Raw genomic sequence first — 18,052 nt, forward strand, 5'->3', positions numbered from 1 at the left:
TACGGTTGACGGCCAGTAGGCCGCAAGGGCCAAACTCGACGGTAATCGACAGAAAACGGTCAAAAAACTTACCGGAGTACCTCAGCCAGAGAAAAGTTAGAGGAGAGACCCCTGTGGGGCAATTTAACTTTAGTTAATTCCGTGAGGAAAATTCCTGTCAGGAATCTCTTCAGAGCTCCTAAAGCGCAAGGCTACTGCTGCGCGGAAAAAAGAAGACTGAAGGGGACCCCTGCTGGCTGCAGGGTTAGTGCCATGCTGGGCATGCCCAGTAGGGGCCAGTCAAAGTTCTGGAAACTTTGATAGAAGTTTTCCGTGATTGGGCTCCATCCTGATGATGTCACCCATATGTGAGGACTACCATCCTGCTTGTCCTGTGAGAGTGAGAGTAAATACACAAGGTTTCTTGGGAGCAGCGTAATAGTCTTAATGGTGACGTATTACCTAGCCTGCTCAGTTATTAAAGGATACATCATTGTCTTTTATACATGGCTAGCAGAGTTTTTTTCTCTTTTTGTTTTGAAATGACTCCCTTTTCTTAGAGTGGAGAATTACTGAAACTTGCTAATACTAGAAAATACCAGATGTCTCTATCCCGCTCAGTAACTCAACCTTGAATTGCAGACAGTTCACTATGTAAAACTGCTTCTGTTTCTCTTACCCATAATTGTTTTGCCTGCTAATAAAGACATACATTCCTCTCTCTTGTTCCATTAATTTCATTATTCAATTATTTAATCCAGAATATTATCATTCCCCTCTTGAAGAATAAGCTCTACTAATTCTTCATACTAAATGGCCCGTACCTGGCATTACCTATTCTAGTGGTAGGTTACCAAAGTCTCTATACATATACATCAAGATAGAGGAAACGGAAAGAATGAGATTGTATTTCCTTATGGGAATAAACATAGCATTGTTTTAAATTTGCATTTCCCTCTTTTAGACTATTAAACTTGGCTCTCATGTTCTTTTCTATTGCTGGTACATTTTTCTCATGCATCTCACATTCTTTACTTACTCAGTCTCATCTTCACATTTACTCTGCATTCCCATGCTGTTCAGGCCTTCTTGTTCCAGGTATTTGTTAACACATGAGGTAGTTCTTTCTTTTAAAGCAGCAATTAACAAATAACCTACATTTTCATTAGTTCCCTCTTAATGATTGGGGACAATCATTACACTCAGGGCCATGCAACTGTCTTAGGTTGTCCAGAATAACCCATCCTAGTGATAGACTATCCAGATCTTACCTGTCCTTGTTAACATGACTCATCCTGAGGAGGTCTTTTTCAAGAGAAGCATAGAGGTTCTGGGTCATACCTGACCTCTAAATGTTGACTGTATTCAAAGTAATAGGAGATGTTGTTTTAGGCCCATAAAACAATAAACAGGTAGGCAAACACATCCACACTGTTTTCACACTCACAAGCAAAGGATCAGAGCAAACAACAAGAAACCACTGCCAACTATCCCTAGATCTGTGAGCCAGTCTAACAGTTTTCCCACGAATTAGACCAAATTCAAAGTTGTTATCAATGGAAACACAAACTTGTCCTTTTACAATAGCACATACTATGCTTTGGGATAATAACAATCATCTGTACATAGAGCTGTGACAATTCATTAATAGTTTTGTTAAAAGTATACATATATTCAGAAGTCATAACTTCTAAAAATGGCTTGAAGCACTGTATTTTTGTTCAGTGTATCTTTGCACCATAAATTGGAAAAGGAATCCCTGTAACTAATGGAATGACACCTGTAATTGCTAAAAGGAAGGGTGGATTTAGGGAATCTAATGACTGCTGCATTTGGAACATTTGGAACTACAGACAAATTCAGATAGTGTGTGTGTAGGGTAAAACATTTTCATTGAAACAAGTGACAGCCCAGCCTGTGGGAAAGTGCTCAGCATGTTTTGTGTCCAAATGCAAAATAATGAACTAAGCCATCTGTGTGGGTCCCTGCACAGGAAAGTGAAGAAATTCAGTAAAATAAATATATTCCCCTCTGCCCTCCCATCAGCCAACAAGGAGTAAAGCTGCACCAGCATCAGATTAATAGGGCAGGAGAGATGGAGGAGACTGCTGGGTGAAAGTGGCCCTGGCTGAGTCTGATCTTAGTCTCTCCAATTCACTGCTAATGCCCTCTTAGCACTCGCATTTTGTGAAAGGGAATTTCCTGCTGGAGTATGGGGAGCTCTATGCACAGGGAGTGTCTTGATGCATCAGACCCTTGGCGCTCAGTAGAATTCAATTTCTGTATCGTTCTGGCACATTTTCTTGGTCTTTGATTGCATCATTTGTTAAATGTCATCATGTGTGATCTGTGTGCATTTTCTGGTATGGTGAGAGGCGAATGGTCCTAATGAAGCATGTTCTGCATTTATTGGATGACAATGGTCTCTCTCGGGGCAGGGTCTCCATGAGTTTGTTTGTGTAGACCTTGATCAGAATGAATCTCTTTTGTATGCCAGGGTTTATTGGGGATGATCGCATTCTCCCCTGTGTGGATTTTCATGTGTCGTCTGTAAGAATGTTTTATTACACTCATATGAAAAAGGTCTCATCTGTTTAAACTTTCCTGTGCAAGATTAATGTAAATTTAGCAAGGAAGGTTTTCCTTCACTCAGGACTCCAGTGTGGACTTTCTGGTGTGGTGAGACCTCAGACTCCCTAATGTACATTTTGCACATTCAATATATGAGAATGGTCTCCCTCCTGTGTGGATTTTCTGGTGTGAGATTAATATATACGGTAGTTATTAATGAAGGTTTTCTCTCACTTAGTATAAGACAATGGTCTCTCTCCTGTGTGTATTTTCTGGTGTGAGATTAATATAAAGTTATTTATGAAGGTTTTCTGATACTTGCTTTTGCTCTGGAAGAACAATAAGTAATAAAATAAAAATTTAGGGAATGGTAGGTTAGGGTTTAGGGGGTGGGTAGGAGAGGGGAAGAGGGAGGAAGTGTAGGTAGGGGGGGGGTAACTGAATGCCCTCCCAATCCATTCCTTAATTGGAGCAGACTGGGAGGGAACCGGGGAAGTCCCAATAGCATCACCACACTTATTTTATGAAAGTTTGGCGCATGTTTTAAAATCTGTGGATGGTTGGGCACTGTTTTGAAAATCTACCCCTAAGTTTTCACCCACACTCAGGTCATGTAAATGGTTTGTAGTGGGGCAAATGGATTTTCTGGTGTTTTGAGAGATTTTGCTTCCTAATAAAGGACCTTCCATTTTAATGCATGAGTGAGTTTTCATCTGTGTTGTGAGGGCATCCTTCACAGGGAAGCTTTTATTACAATCAGTACATGATCATGGTCGCTCCCCTGTGTGGATTCTCATGTGTTTTGTGAGGGCACCCTTCTGCGTGAAGCTTTTATTACATTCACTGCAAGAGAATGGTCGCTCACCTGTGTGGATTCTCATGTGACGTGTGAGGGCACTCTTCACAGGGTAGCTTTTATTACATTCACTACACGAGAATAGTCCCTCACCAGTGTGGATTCTCATGTGTATTGTGAGGGCACCCTTCTGCGTGAAGCTTTTATTACATTCAGTACACATGTAAGGTCTTTCACCTTTGTGGATTTTCTGGTGTTGGGAGAGGTGTGATTTGCTAATGAAACGTTTTCCACATTCACTACATGAGAATAGTTGCTCACCTGTGTGGATTGTCATGTGTATTTTGAGGGCACTCTCCTGCATGAAGATTTTATTACATTCTGTACATGAGAATGGTCGTTCCTGTGTGTGGATTCTCATGTGTCTTGTGAGGGTACCCTTCATACGGAAGCTTTTATTGCATTCAGTACACATGTATGATCTTTCACCGGTGTGGATTTTCTGGTGTTGGGAGAGGTGTGATTTGATAATGAAACGTTTTCCACATTCAGTACAGGAGAATGGTCTCTCTCCTGTGTGGATTCTCATATGTATTGTGAGGGCATCTATCTGCATGAAGCTTTTATTACATTCCGTACATGAGAATGGTCGCTCTCCTGTGTGGATTCTCGTATGTCTTGTGAGAGCACCCTTCATACGGAAGCTTTTATTGCATTCAGTACACATGTATGGTCTTTCACCGGTGTGGATTTTCTTGTGTACAGAGAGGTGTGATTTGCTAATGAAACGTTTTCCACATTCACTAGATGAGAACAGTTCCTCACCTGTGTGGATTCTCATGTGTATTTTGAGGGCATCTATCTGCATGAAGCTTTTATTACATTCTGTACATGAGAATGGTCGCTCCCCTGTGTGGATTCTCATATGTCTTGTGAGGGTACTCTTCATACGGAAGCTTTTATTGCATTCAGTACACATGTATGGTCTTTCACCTGTGTGGATTTGCTGGTGCTGGGAGAGGTGTGATTTGCAAACGAAACGTTTTCCACATTCAGTGCAGGAGAATGGTCTCTCTCCTGTGTGGATTCTCATGTGTATTGTGAGGGCACCCTTCTGCGTGAAGCTTTTATTACATTCCGTACATGACAGTGGTTGCTCCCCTGTGTGGATTCTCATGTGACTCGTGAGGTTACCCTTCATACGGAAGCTTTTATTGCATTCAGTACACATGTATGGTCTTTCACCGGTGTGGATTTTCTGGTGTTGGGAGAGGAGTGATTTGCTAATGAAACATTTTCCACATTCAGTACAGGAGAATGGTCTCTCTCCTGTGTGGATTCTCATGTGTATTATGAGGGCACTCTTGTGCATGAAGCTTTTATTACATTCTGTACAGGAGAGTGGTTGCTCCCCTGTGTGGATTCTCATGTGTTGGGTGAGCATACACTTTTCAGGGAAGCTTTTAGTACATTCACTACATGAGAATGGTCTCTCCCCTTTGTGGAGACTCATGTGTCTTCTGAGGGTACCTTTCACAGGGAAGCTTTTATTGCATTCAGTACACATGTATGGTCTTTCACCTGTGTGGATTTTCTGGTGTGCGGAGAAACCTGATTTGCTACGGAAACGTTTTCCACATTCAGTACATGAGAATGGTCTCTTTCCTGTGTGGATGCTATGGTGCAAAATTAGCGTATCCTTACGACGGAAGCTTTTCCCACACTCCGTGCAAGTAAAGGGGTTGTTTCCAGTATGGACTGGCTGGTGTTGTGTGTGGTCTTTCTTCCTAATAAAACATTTTCCACCTTTAGTGCAAGAGAAGGGTCTCGCTCCAGTGTGGATTTTGTGATGTAATTTTAGCTTATACTTACTAATTAAATTTTTCCTCCAGTCACTGCAGGGGAAGGGTTTCTCTGTTTTATGTATGTTTAGGTGCACTTTTAGATTTTTCTTGTGACTGAAGCTTTTCCCACATTTACTGCATAGAAATAATGTGTGGAGTGAGTGGGATTTCTGGTGCAATATTAAATGTGATTCCTTACCAAAGCTTGTACCACAGGAGTCAAACAGAAAGGATTTCTTCCCTTTCCCCTCCCTCTGGTAAAGATCTGAAGTCTTTTGATCACTGGTATTGCTCTGAAAGGGGCTCTCGTGTTTCTGGTGCTCAGGGAAGACTTTGACCTCCATCTCACATGCAGTGACTCCATCCCGTGAGACTCCTGCAGGGTATCTCTGCTTCTTCTCTGACTCCTGCTGACTATTCCTTGTGTTGCTTCTCTCAGTCCCCTGTGAAACATTCTCAAAGCCATTTCCTGATTCTCTTGGGATCAGCCCTTCTTCCATAGGGTGTTCTTCTCGATTCTCCTCCTTTATGTGCTGTGTGACCTCATCACTTGCTGGTGATAGAAGAAGACATTAATCAGGCATTAGTAACCATGGAAATGGATCTGGGTTTCTGATCCTATAATCACTGCTCTGACAATATCTCACAGTGCTAGAGCTGTGCATTTCTGACCAACCACTGGTGACCATGAAAAATATCTAACATTGGGGTTTGCACCAAAAGCCTTATGAGATGAGCTCCTAAATATGTATAACCTAGAGAAGAGGAGAAAGGGGATGATATTCCCATTCCCATTCGTATACACCTTGTAAATCTGTATATAATTCTTACCATGTTAGCACCTACTTTCTGCTTATATGCTCTGCTCTCCAGTTTGAAATTGTTAAACTATCCTTTCTTCTAGCAGCCCAGATCCACATTCCCTGTTATTATGTAACTTTTTGCTTATTTGCTTTCATTGTTATCTGGTTCACCCCTAGTTTATTGTAAACCGGTACGATAAGACCTGGTCTTGAACATCGGTATATTAAATGAATTTAAATAAATAAATGATATGATAGAGACACTTCCATACCTGAAAGGTAATAATGCTCAAGAAGTAAACTTCTTTTGAATGGAAAATAAATTTGTAGAGCAAAGGTCATGATAGAAAGTTCCAAGGGGGGGGGACTAGGAATAATATCAAGAGCTATCTTTTGTTCATAGAAAGTGTGGTGGATGCCTGGAATTACCTCACGGAAGTGTTGGAGATGAAAGCTGTAACAGAATGTAAAAAACAACAGTGGGATAAACACAGAAGCAAGAGAAAATGGAGAGAATGAGAGAGAAGAGCTCAGGAACGTAGACGAGCTTGCTGGAAACAGAGCGGATACTCCATAGATAAAACCTGAGAGGGAGAGAAGGAGGAGAGTGGGGGTAGGATAAGCTTGGAGGGGAAGGATGAGAGTTACCATGGAGGGACAGGACTGAGATTGATATCCAGAGAAGGGCAGGTGTGATGACAGTAAAGACAGTGAGAGTCTCTTAGGGTGAGAGGAAGAAAACTTTGTAAAGCAATGGACAAGGCAGAAGACAGAATGGCCGAGGAGGTGGAGAATATGGGAGGCTGACAGTGCACCTGATGTTCCCAATGGACAGAAGTGGGGAATGAGATTGGGTAGGGTTAGCGTCAGGAAGAGGAAGGAGAATGGATCCATAGGTAGGGGAGAAGGGAAAAATGGCCATGAGCCAGCTAGAAGTGTGCAGACAAGCTGAAACCTCCCTATTATATCAGTGCATGGCTAAGTATGGCACGGGGTAATGACAGTCATGAAGCAAGCTCAGACCTCTTGTATCCTGCTGTTCATATTCAGCTAATTGTAAAACAAGAATACCCACGACCGTACGTGCACGTGGGAGCGAGTGAGCAAAAAGATACGCTGGAGTTTTAAATCACGTGCACAAGTACCTGTGTATGATGTAAAATACGCCCAGCATGTGTTCTCGAGCAGATGTAAAGCACATTTCTTCCTTAAGAATTTGTCAGCTTTAACGCGTGCAGGGAAGAGGATTTTAAAACCTGCTCAGGTTAAAGCCATTCCCAGTTTTACCCATTAGCCCACCAGTGTGCCCAGTCTATCTTGGGGTCATCCAGACCCTTCTAGTTCTTCATCCTGCACTCCCCCCAGTTGAGCAAGACCCCTCACCCTATCGTGTTAATCCTAAAAAGTGATTTCTGCAGACTTACACCTCATCAGGAGCATCAGGAAATATACGCAGCTAACAGTGCGCCATGAGCAGCGGCCGCCAGATTTACACACTGAACTGCTGGCCCCGCCCCTTTCTTAGCACGAGCAAGTAATTAGCAGCTTTTGAAATTCATGTCGCTCACGTATTCATCTTTTAGTGCGATTAACGCTTTTAAAATTTGGCCCATTCAGGCCTGTATCCTGGTCCTGCTGCTGAGGGCTCAGCCAAGTCCCATGAGAAACTTTGTGGATGCTCCCCAGCAGGTGCCTCATGTAAGACATCTGAGATAAATTCCTAGACTGCCTCGCAGGGGCCGGTCTCACATGAAAAGATCCAAACAACCAATCTCAGGTGCCAGCTCAGACACAGAGCAATGCTGGAGCTGGAGTCAGGAGAAAAGTCACAAACGACTTCAGTAAATCAGCCCTCGAGTCCACTAAACATGCAGATAATGCAATTTTTACCTAGGGAGATGAGGGTCTCATAATTCTCCTTCATCACCTCCCTGTAAAGCTCCTTCTGCCCTTCATCTAAATACCCCCACTCCTCCTGGGAGAAATAGACAGCGATGTCCTCAAACGTCACCCGCACCTGAAACACAAACCAAAAACACTCAGAGACACGTGGAAGGGCTCAGCGTGCATTAGATCTCAGCTGGATTTATTCTCCTAACATTTTATCATTGAAAAGAGGGCACCAGGACCCCTCTTCCCCAGGAAATGCCAGATTTGTTTCCTCTGTGTTGCCCTAGAATCAGTTTCCTCCATAGACCCCAGGGTTTTCAAATCAAACTGGAAAATATTCTCTAATTCCAGAGACAGAGAATATGAAATGTCATTGCGTGGATAAATCACATTATAATAAAAAGGAAGCTATAAGAGCATTATCCAGAACATCAGGAACATCTGGTTCTATTCCATCAGGAGGACTCACTGTGCTAAATCCTAACAGGGCAGGAAGAGTTTGGTGTCCTGGGCAGTGACATATCTCCCATTGTGATGTACTAATTCCGTATTCAGGGGTGTTGCAAACCATGGGCACATAGGGATCGTGCCCCAAATCTCAAACAGGTCTCTCCAGCTAAATTTTACCCTACCCAGAGCACCTCCACCGGCTAAATTTTCTACAAATAATGAGTTATGAGCAACCCAAAGTTTCACAGGAGAGTAGGGGGAGAAATTCCTATCTCCAGTTTTGTAAAGGCAACTAGAAAAGTACCCAGACAAGCCCTTGGGAGCATCAAACTCTCAGTGTAAAAAGGCAAAGTGAGAGGAGGAGGCAGAGGGGGGAGGTAAAGAAATCACAGGAAGCAGAAACTGAGAGGGTCCTTAAGCAGGAGGAGCTGCTGCTGCTGCTGTATGAGGGGGAGAAGCAGGAAGAAGAGCCTGAGCGGATGCAGAGAATAAGGAGCCCAAAGAATGGATTCAGTGAGAGGCTGGGGGGATGGGAACAGTCCCAGGCTGCATCCCCTGCCCCCCTCCTACCTGCTGAGCAGAAAGCCCTGCAGCCATTCTCCTGCCCCTTCTCCAGAGCAGGATTTCCAGCCCCGGCTCCCTCCATGCACGGTCCCTGGGGTGGGGGATGGGATCAGTCCCAGGCTGCATCCCCTGCCCCCCTCCTACCTGCTGAGCAGAAAGCCCTGCAGCCATTCTCCTGCCCCTTCTCCAGAGCAGGATTTCCAGCCCTGGCTCCCTCCCTGCACGGTCCCTGGGGTGGGGGATGGGATCAGTCCCAGGCTGCATCCCCTGCCCCCCTCCTACCTGCTGAGCAGAAAGCCCTGCAGCCATTCTCCTGCCCCTTCTCCAGAGCAGGATTTCCAGCCCCGGCTCCCTCCCTGCACGGTCCCAGGGTGGGGGATGGGATCAGTCCCAGGCTGCATCCCCTGCCCCCCTCCTACCTGCTGAGCAGAAAGCCCTGCAGCCATTCTCCTGCCCCTTCTCCAGAGCAGGATTTCCAGCCCCGGCTCCCCCCCTGCACGGTCCCTGGGGTGGGGGATGGGATCAGTCCCAGGCTGCATCCCCTGCCCCCCTCCTACCTGCTGAGCAGAAAGCCCTGCAGCCATTCTCCTGCCCCTTCTCCAGAGCAGGATTTCCAGCCATGGCTCCCTCCCTGCACCGTCCCTGGGGTGGGGGATGGGATCAGTCCCAGGCTGCATCCCCTGCCCCCCTCCTACCTGCTGAGCAGAAAGCCCTGCAGCCATTCTCCTGCCCCTTCTCCAGAGCAGGATTTCCAGCCCCGGCTCCCTCTTTGCACGGTCCCTGGGGATGGTTGCGAGAAGCTTTAGGTTGGCAACACAGCTCAAGGTTTTGAGCTTCCGGTCTCCGCACCACGTTCCGTACAGGGAGCACCGCCCCCCCCCCCTTCCTGCAGGAAGTGACATCACCAAGGAAGAGGAAGTGGGAACTGCAGCCGCTGCACAAGGAGCTGTTAGAAACCGAAAACTTGACGGTAGAAGACGACCCTGTGGTCCATCTAGTTAAGATGGACGCTGGGAAATGTAGTCCTTAGTCTGAGTTTTATGTTCTTATAAAGCTCTGTTGCCAGAGGATGTGGTTAGTGCAGTTAGTGTAGCTGGGTTCAAAAAAAGGTTTGGATATGTTCGTGGAGGAGAAGTCCATTAACAGCTATTAATCAAGTTTACTTAGGGAATAGCCACTGCTATTAATTGCATCAGTAGCATGGGATCTTCTTAGTGTTTGGATAATTGCCAGGTTCTTGAGGCCTGGATTGGCCTCTGTTGGAAACAGGATGCTGGGCTTGATGGACCCTTGGTCTGACCCAGCATGGCAATTTCTTATCTTCTTATGGGAATTGTGGGAAATGTAGTCCTAGGGCGTGGGTGTTGCAATTGGCTGATTAATAAAGCCAAGTCCACTTCGGTTCATAAAAACCAAAATGGGTAACTCTGCAGCCTGTCAGAGAGACTGGGGAGTAGGGGGAGGGGAAACAGGAAAAGAAAGAAGGAGGGGAGAGCAGGGAGGTGGGAGAAGGAAGGAGGGAAAAGGGAGGGATTCTGGGGACAGAGCAGGGTGAGGAGGCACAGGAGGGAGGGAGACTGGGAAGGATCAGGGAGAGGGTAAGGAAGAGAGAGGATGTGAGAGAGAGAGAGCCCCCTCTGACTGCTGCCCTCTGCCTCCCCCGCCCAGCACTGACAGCAGGAGCTGAGGCTGCACACAAGGCTGCAGGATTCAGGATCAGCTGGGACTGCGCTCTCAGGAATATTGGGACTGGCAGACTGGGAGCTCAGATTCATACATTATACCTGGAAGGAGAGCATCAGCTGATGAGGAAGGAAGCAATCCTGGAGCTAGGACCTGCCCTCAGGATGATGTGGTATCCTCTAGCACTGAGAATAGTTCTCCAGGAGCACGGGCCCAGGAGGGAAGACTGGGAGCTCAGATTCATACATTATACCTGGAAGGAGAGCATCAGCTGATGAGGAAGGAAGCAATCCTGGAGCTAGGACCTGCCCTCAGGATGATGTGGTATCCTCTAGCACTGAGAATAGTTCTCCAGGAGCAGGGGCCCAGGAGGGAAGACTGGGAGCTCAGATTCATACATTATACCTGGAAGGAGAGCATCAGCTGATGAGGAAGGAAGCAATCCTGGAGCTAGGACCTGCCCTCAGGATGATGTGGTATCCTCTAGCACTGAGAATAGTTCTCCAGGAGCACGGGCCCAGGAGGGCAGACTGGGAGCTCAGATTCATACATTATACCTGGAAGGAGAGCATCAGCTGATGAGGAAGGAAGCAATCCTGGAGCTAGGACCTGCCCTCAGGATGATGTGGTATCCTCTAGCACTGAGAATAGTTCTCCAGGAGCACGGGCCCAGGAGGGAAGACTGGGAGCTCAGATTCATACATTATACCTGGAAGGAGAGCATCAGCTTGATGAGGAAGGAAGCAATCCTGTAGCTAGGACCTGCCCTCAAGATGATGTAGTATCCTCTAGCACTGAGAATAGTTCTCCAGGAGCACGGGCCCAGGAGGGAAGACTGGGAGCTCAGATTCATACATTATACCTGGAAGGAGAGCATCAGCTGATGAGGAAGGAAGCAATCTTGTAGCTAGGACCTGCCCTCAAGATGATGTAGTATCCTCTAGCACTGAGAATAGTTCTCCAGGAGCACGGGCCCAGGAGGGAAGACTGGGAGCTCAGATTTATACTTTATACAATGAGCAGGAGAAACTCTCTGTGATCCAAAACTGCAGCCAAGCAATTTGGTACCTATGGCACCTTCACCCATGCAAGAAAACCTGACACTGCGAGTTAGGATACTCTGTCAGCAATGCCCAAGGCTGGTAGAGCCTTCCATCCCCATCCCAGCTTGTCACATCCGCCTTACACATAATTAAAAGTTATACATTTATAATAACAGATTTTACATGAAAAGGGATATTCAAACTACAGTCTTCTGAGATAAACTATCACTTACAATATGTATATTTACATGCAATGCTGTGGTGCTGGCCAGAAAACTCTGCAAAACAGTTGGAGGCCAAATTATATTAGGCCTCCTATAACACACAATGGGCCCTCTGAAAGCCACAAGAAAACAGAATTACAATACAATCCATTTTCTATATCAAAACAGCACAACTACCAGCACTCAAACAGCATCAAACCTACCTATGAAAAGATAACAATGCAAACATTACAAAAGGCCCTAAAAAACTAAAACATTCCCTAATAGGAAAACAGAAGAAGCCAAGCTGCTATAGATCTCTATACAGAAACCGTACACTAGCAGAATACCTCTCCTCGTCACACATGCAGAATACAGACAGACCCTCACCAAATACAGACTAAACAGATCATCTACCTTATAAATGGCCTGTGACCGACGGCCCGCAAATGCGCAGTAGAGCGCAGCTTTACTGCGCATGTGCGGGCAAGGACGTCGGTCAGAAAAAAAAAATGGCGGTGGGGCCGCAGGAGCGGGAGGAGAAGCAGCGGCGCCGCGCGCGCGCGGTGCCGCTACTTCTCCTCCCCAGATCTGCCGGCAGGAGCGGGAGGAGAAGTAGCGGCACCGCTCGCGCGCGGTGCCGCTACTTCTCCTCCCCAGATCTGCCGGCAGATCTCGGGGGGGGGGGGGGGGTCACTGCCGCGCGCACGGGAGTGACACCCCCCCCCCCCCGAGATCTGCCGGCAGGAGCGGGAGGAGTTAATGGAGCCGGGTGAGGGTTGCGGGAAGTCGCGCTTACGGCGCCGGGAGGAAATGGAGGTGGGTGTGGGCTGCGAGGAGTTGCGAGTACGGCGTCGGAAGGAAATGGAGGCGGGTGAAGGGAGGGACTGAGTGGGAGGGAGGGGGACTGACTGAGTGGGAGGGAGAGAGAGGGGGGACTGAGTGGGAGGGAGAGAGAGGGGGGACTGAGGGAGAGGGGGGACTGAGTGAGTGGGAGAGAGAGGGGGGACTGAGTGGGAGGGAGGGAGGGACTGAGTGAGAGGAGAGGGAGGGTGGAGAGGTGGGGGAGGGGGGTGGTGAAGAGTGAGGGGAGAGAGAATGAGGGGGAGGTGAGAGACAGAGGGATGTAGCCCGTTTTAACGGGCTTAACGGCTTGTAAAATATAAATGGAAAAGTGCAGACAAAAGCTGAACTGGAAATCGCAAGAAGCCAGACTCTGTATGCAGTGCACCAATGGTCACCGCATCTCAAAAAGGTGCAGAGAAGGGTGACCAAAATGATAAGGGGCATTGAACGGCTGCTCTATGAGGAAAGGCTAAAGAAGTTAGGGCTGTTCAGCTTGGAGAAGAGACGACTGACGGGGGATATGATAGAAGTCTACAAAATCATGAAAGGACTTGAACAAGTTAATGTAAATCAGTTATTTACTCTCTCAGATAATAGAAGGACCAGGGGGCACTCCATGAAGTTAGCAAGTAGCTCATTTAAAACAAATTGAGGTAAATTCTTTTTCACTCAGTTCATAGTTAAGCTCTGGAATTCATTGCCAGAGGATGTGGTTACAACAATTAGCATAACTGGGTTTAAAAAAGGTTTGGATAAGATCATAGAGGAAAAATCCATAAACTATTACTGTTACGTGTCCCGGCCACGGTAGGCACACGCCCAGGCCTACTCACCCCAGGATCTCAGCTGCAAGCTCCGGTTCATCTTCGCTCGAGGCAGTGGGCAGCCGTCTCCGTCCCCGAGTGCCTGCAGCCTCCTCTGCTGCTTCTCACTCCTGTGTGGCTCCTTCTTGCGCCCGGCGGGCCTCCCCGAGCGGGCCGCGGAGTGACGCTGCCGTCCTGCTTCCTCTGGACCCTGGCTTAGGCGCACACACAACTCCCCGATTCTTAAAGGGGCCACGGTGGGAAAATAGCCCGCAGCCCGATATGATGACATCAATGGGCCTCTGTATAAAGGCAAGGCCCAGCCACTTGTTCCCTGCCTTGACAACAGTTTTCCACGATTGTTCATGTGCTCATTGTCCTCCGTTCCTGGTTCCTGTAATTGTTACTTGTTCCTGTTCCTGTTGTCCTTCCTGACTCCAGCTCCTGACTCCGTTCCTGGTTCCTGTACTTATTTGATCCTTCGTCTTCTCCTTGTCCCCTTGGACTGACTCTCTGGCTTTGACCCCTGCTTCGTTGGACTCCGCTTGGACTGACTCTTTGGCTATGACCTCTGCTTCATTGGATTCCGCTTCGACTGACTCTCTGGCTTCGACCCATGCTTCGTTGAACTACACTTGTATTGATCTCCTGACTCTGACCCTTGCTTCGCTTCCTCGTACCTTGTCTGTTTGCCGCCTAGCCAGACTTCAGCTTGCCTATCACTACTCTTCTGTTTCCTACAGACTTGGCCTTTTAGGCTTTTGCCTTCTATTACCTGGACGCCCCTTGTCCTACACTGTTTCTTTGGCGTCCAGGTCTTTGGAACCCTGCCTCATCCCGACCTTCCCTGGTCCTCTGTCTCCTCTGCTGGTCCCTGGTGCACCCTTGCTACCACCTACTGGGAGTCGTCACACGGAGGCCCGCCTAAGACCAGCGGCCCTGGCACCCAAGGGCTCAACCTGCGGGGAACGAGGGCTGGTATTGGCGAAGCTCCAGTCGGCCTCCGTCTCCTGGTCTGCTCCGCTTCCTGAAGGTGGGGACATAAGAACATAAGAAATTGCCATGCTGGGTCAGACCAAGGGTCCATCAAGCCCAGCATTCTGTTTCCAACAGAGGCCAAACCAGGCCACAAGAACCTGACAATTATCCAAAAACTAAGAAGATCCCATGCTACTGATGCAATTAATAGCAGTGGCTATTCCCTAAATAAACTTGATTAATAGCCATTAATGGACTTCTCCAAGAACTTATCCAAACCTTTTTTGAACCCAGCTACACTAACTGCACTAACCACATCCTCTGGCAACAAATTCCAGAGCTTTATTGTGCTTTGAGTGAAAAAGAATTTCCATTCCCCTTATCATTTTGGTTGCCCTTCTCTGTACCTTCTCCATCGCAACTATATCTTTTTTGAGATGCAGCGACCAGAATTGTACACAGTATTCCAGGTGCGGTCTCACCATGGAGTGATACAGAGGCATTATGACATTTTCCGTTTTATTCACCATTCCCTTTCTAATAATTCCTAACATTCTGTTTGCTTTTTTGACCCGTAGGGCTTGCCCTGTGGGTAGCGTCAACCCCACCTCGGGCCAAGGGTCCACCACCAGCGCAAAAGATTGCCAAGGTCATGGACTTGGCGGAGGCATCCTCCCTCCAGGCCATTCCGAGTCTGGCCTGGGGTTTCTGCTGATGGCAGAAGAGGAGCTCCTAGGGTTGCTTGGACCATAAGCAGATGTTCTGGGCAAAGGGCAGGGGCAGGCAGCGGACAGATGCATCTGTGGTCAGGAAGAGGTCAGAGGCAGGCAGCGGTCAGGCATATTCGGGATCAGGCAAAAGTCAAAACCAGGGAATCTGTCCGAGAGGAGGGATGGATGGGCAGAGCAGGTAGGTGAGGAGAAGAGCAGGCAGGCAATGAGGAGGAAACTGAACAACTGAAGACAAGGACGCTGGAACTGGAGACATTACACTAGTAGCAACACGCTCTACTGAGCACTAAGTGACCTGTTGCTGAGGCAGTGACAGAATGCCAGCAGCGACCTTTTATAGGCCTGGATGGGTGATGTCATCATCTGACACCATCAGGACTTTCCAGCCGCTGGCCCTTTAAATGGAGGAGCGCTGGGCTTGCGCACACCTAAGGAAAGGTGCGTCAAGGAGGCCCAGCAACGTCCTGCCGCATGGGAAGCTAGCGGCGTCCGGCTGTGACACAAGTGTGGTGTCCAGCCTCGTGGTGGGCCAGAGTCTTCAGGCCGTGTCAGAAGAGAAGAAAGGTGGTCCGGGAAGGTGGTCCAGGAAGGGAGGTGCCTTTCTATATACATGTTACGGTCCCGGGCTCTACCCCGGTCCCTCCACCTACCTCGGGGACGGCCCGGGCCGTTTCGAGACTGCCTCGGGCCTGCACTGCCTCCGTCGCGTCTCTCCCTCCTCTGGGGAGATGCTGACGATCCGCTGCTGCTGGCCCCGCCCCCCAGGCGCGTGCACGGGGAGGAGTTCCTTTTAAAGGGGCCAGCGCGGGAAAACTCAAGCCCTGCCTCAGATGACGTCAGACGTAATCAGGGTATTTAAACCCTGCTTCTGGACATCTTCAGTGCCTTGCAACGAGGTTCACTCAGTCCCCTGAGTTGCTAGTTGCTGCTTTGGATCTTGGATCATCTCTTCTACTTCTGGCTTCTGACCTGGCTCCGTCCAACGACTCTGTTTCCAGCTTCCTGCTTTGGCTTCGGACCTGCTTTGGACCTCTGACTTCTGACCCGGCTTCGTTCCTGGACCCCGACTTCTGCTTCCTCCGCCTCCTCAAGTATCCGGTTCTTGCTGGCCCAGGGAATTCTCCAAAGTCCCAGCGGCTCGGGCTCTCATGAGCTCCTCCCGGGGGAGCTGCAGGCTTCCGAGGGTGAAGACTCTTCCAGCCTCCTGGGTCCTGCTATCCTCATCAACCATCTCTTCGGCCGCTTCCTGGATCCTTGGTTGCATAGGGTCCCACCTAAGTCCAAGAGGTCCGGGTCCTTGGGCTCCTCCTGGGGGGACCTCGGACTTCCAGTGGTGAAGCCTTCTTTGAAGCCTCTCTTCAGCTCTGCCCCCCGGCTGCGACGCCCACTGTGGGTCCCCGCAGTGCAACACTTGCAGTCTCAGCTGCCCCAAGGATCCATGACCATAACAATACAGGCCTTCTACATCGGCACTTCACACCCAGAATCAAGATGCATAACCATTTCCACGTCTACTTTGCAGAATCTGCATTTGTTTCATCATTTTTCCTATGCTTGCTGTGAACTATGTTGTCCATAGTCCACTATACTGTGCTGCAATTATCCATCTCTCATCTATAGTTTAGGGTCTTGGCCATTCCAGTGTCAGGTTTTGATCCATGTGGGATTGCAGAAATAACTCTCAGTATTTCCACCTGTCTTTGTGCTTTACCTAATTGCTTTTCCTTGTTTGCTGTTCTGAGTCATTTCTCTTGTTTTCTAAATTCTTTCCCATCATGCCCTGGAATATTCTCATGCATTCGTTCAATTCATCGAAACTATGGCCTAAGCTTAAAAATGGAGACCGAGACCCAAGATGGCTGCTAACTAGAAGGACGTGTGAACGGAGAACTCCTTAGTTGAATTGAATTACCTAAGAAAACGATGCCCCATACGAAGAGGAAGGGGACAGTCAGGACGGAGACCCCGACTAACCTGACTCCTACACCTTCTCAGACGGTAATTGAGGGATTCTTCTCACCGAGAAATGCTAGAACCCTGGGAGAGGAGTCCGTTGTTGGCGTCGGGGTGGAGCCAATAGTGACGCCATTGGACCTGCACATCTCGTTAAGCCCCGGGGCTCCCGTGACGCCAGAGCCGCCTCGAGTCGCGCAGTCCCTGGTATTGGGGGAGGCCAAATGTCCGGAGGAGTCGGAGGTGCTCGATCCAATCAGGGAGATAACCAGGGAAGGAGGAGCGCGACCTAAGGCCAGTGACCCGCTGATGCGAGGAAGCAGTGGCAGTGGAGAAGGGAACTGTTTGGAACCGCTGACCTCTACACCTGAGAGGCACTCTGGCAAGGCAACGACCTCAGTTTTGAGGCAGGAACGACGCCAGCAAGGTACAGGGAGTGAAATGGCTAGTTCGAGAGAGGATCAAGTAACTGGAATAACTCTGGAAAATGTTTGGTCAGTGTTGATGGAGTTAAAAACCTCAATCGTAAATTTAAATTCAACACTGTCTGAAACCCAAAATCGTATAGTTCAGATTGACCCAGTGGTATCAGCATATACTAAGAAATTGGAGGATTTGGATGTCGGGTTTCTCAAATGCAAAAAATGGTGAACAGATGCATGCTAGAAAGATAGAGAATATGGAAAACGAGGGAAGATATAATAATTTAAGAGTATTAAATTTTCCAAAGGTTAAGCTTATCTCCCCTTTTGAGCAATTTAAAAATTATATGATTGAAAATCTTCAATTATCCTTGGAAACTTTACCAACAATACTTAAGATCTTTTTTGTGATACCTGGAAAGAAAAAGGAGAAGGATCAGCAATTTAAAGATTCACAGATTATGACTAATCTTACAGATTTTTTGGAAACAAC

The 18,052-nt window shown here is 47.9% G+C and overlaps 1 protein-coding gene across 1 annotated transcript; it reads right to left on the reverse strand.

Moving 5' to 3' along the window:
- Positions 1–286: 286 nt before the first annotated feature.
- Positions 287–7,939, reverse strand: LOC115083582 (gastrula zinc finger protein XlCGF58.1-like). Its single transcript, XM_029587493.1, has 2 exons — positions 7,884–7,939; positions 287–5,743 (listed from the first exon to the last, which is right to left on the reverse strand). The coding sequence occupies exons 1-2, from the start codon at positions 7,915–7,917 to the stop codon at positions 3,318–3,320; spliced, it is 2,460 nt and encodes an 819-aa protein (XP_029443353.1). The 5' UTR covers positions 7,918–7,939; the 3' UTR covers positions 287–3,317.
- Between the last annotated feature and the right edge of the window lie 10,113 nt (positions 7,940–18,052).

Source organism: Rhinatrema bivittatum, chromosome 2 (genome assembly GCF_901001135.1).
Source record: "Rhinatrema bivittatum chromosome 2, aRhiBiv1.1, whole genome shotgun sequence".
Classification (NCBI taxonomy): domain Eukaryota; kingdom Metazoa; phylum Chordata; class Amphibia; order Gymnophiona; family Rhinatrematidae; genus Rhinatrema; species Rhinatrema bivittatum.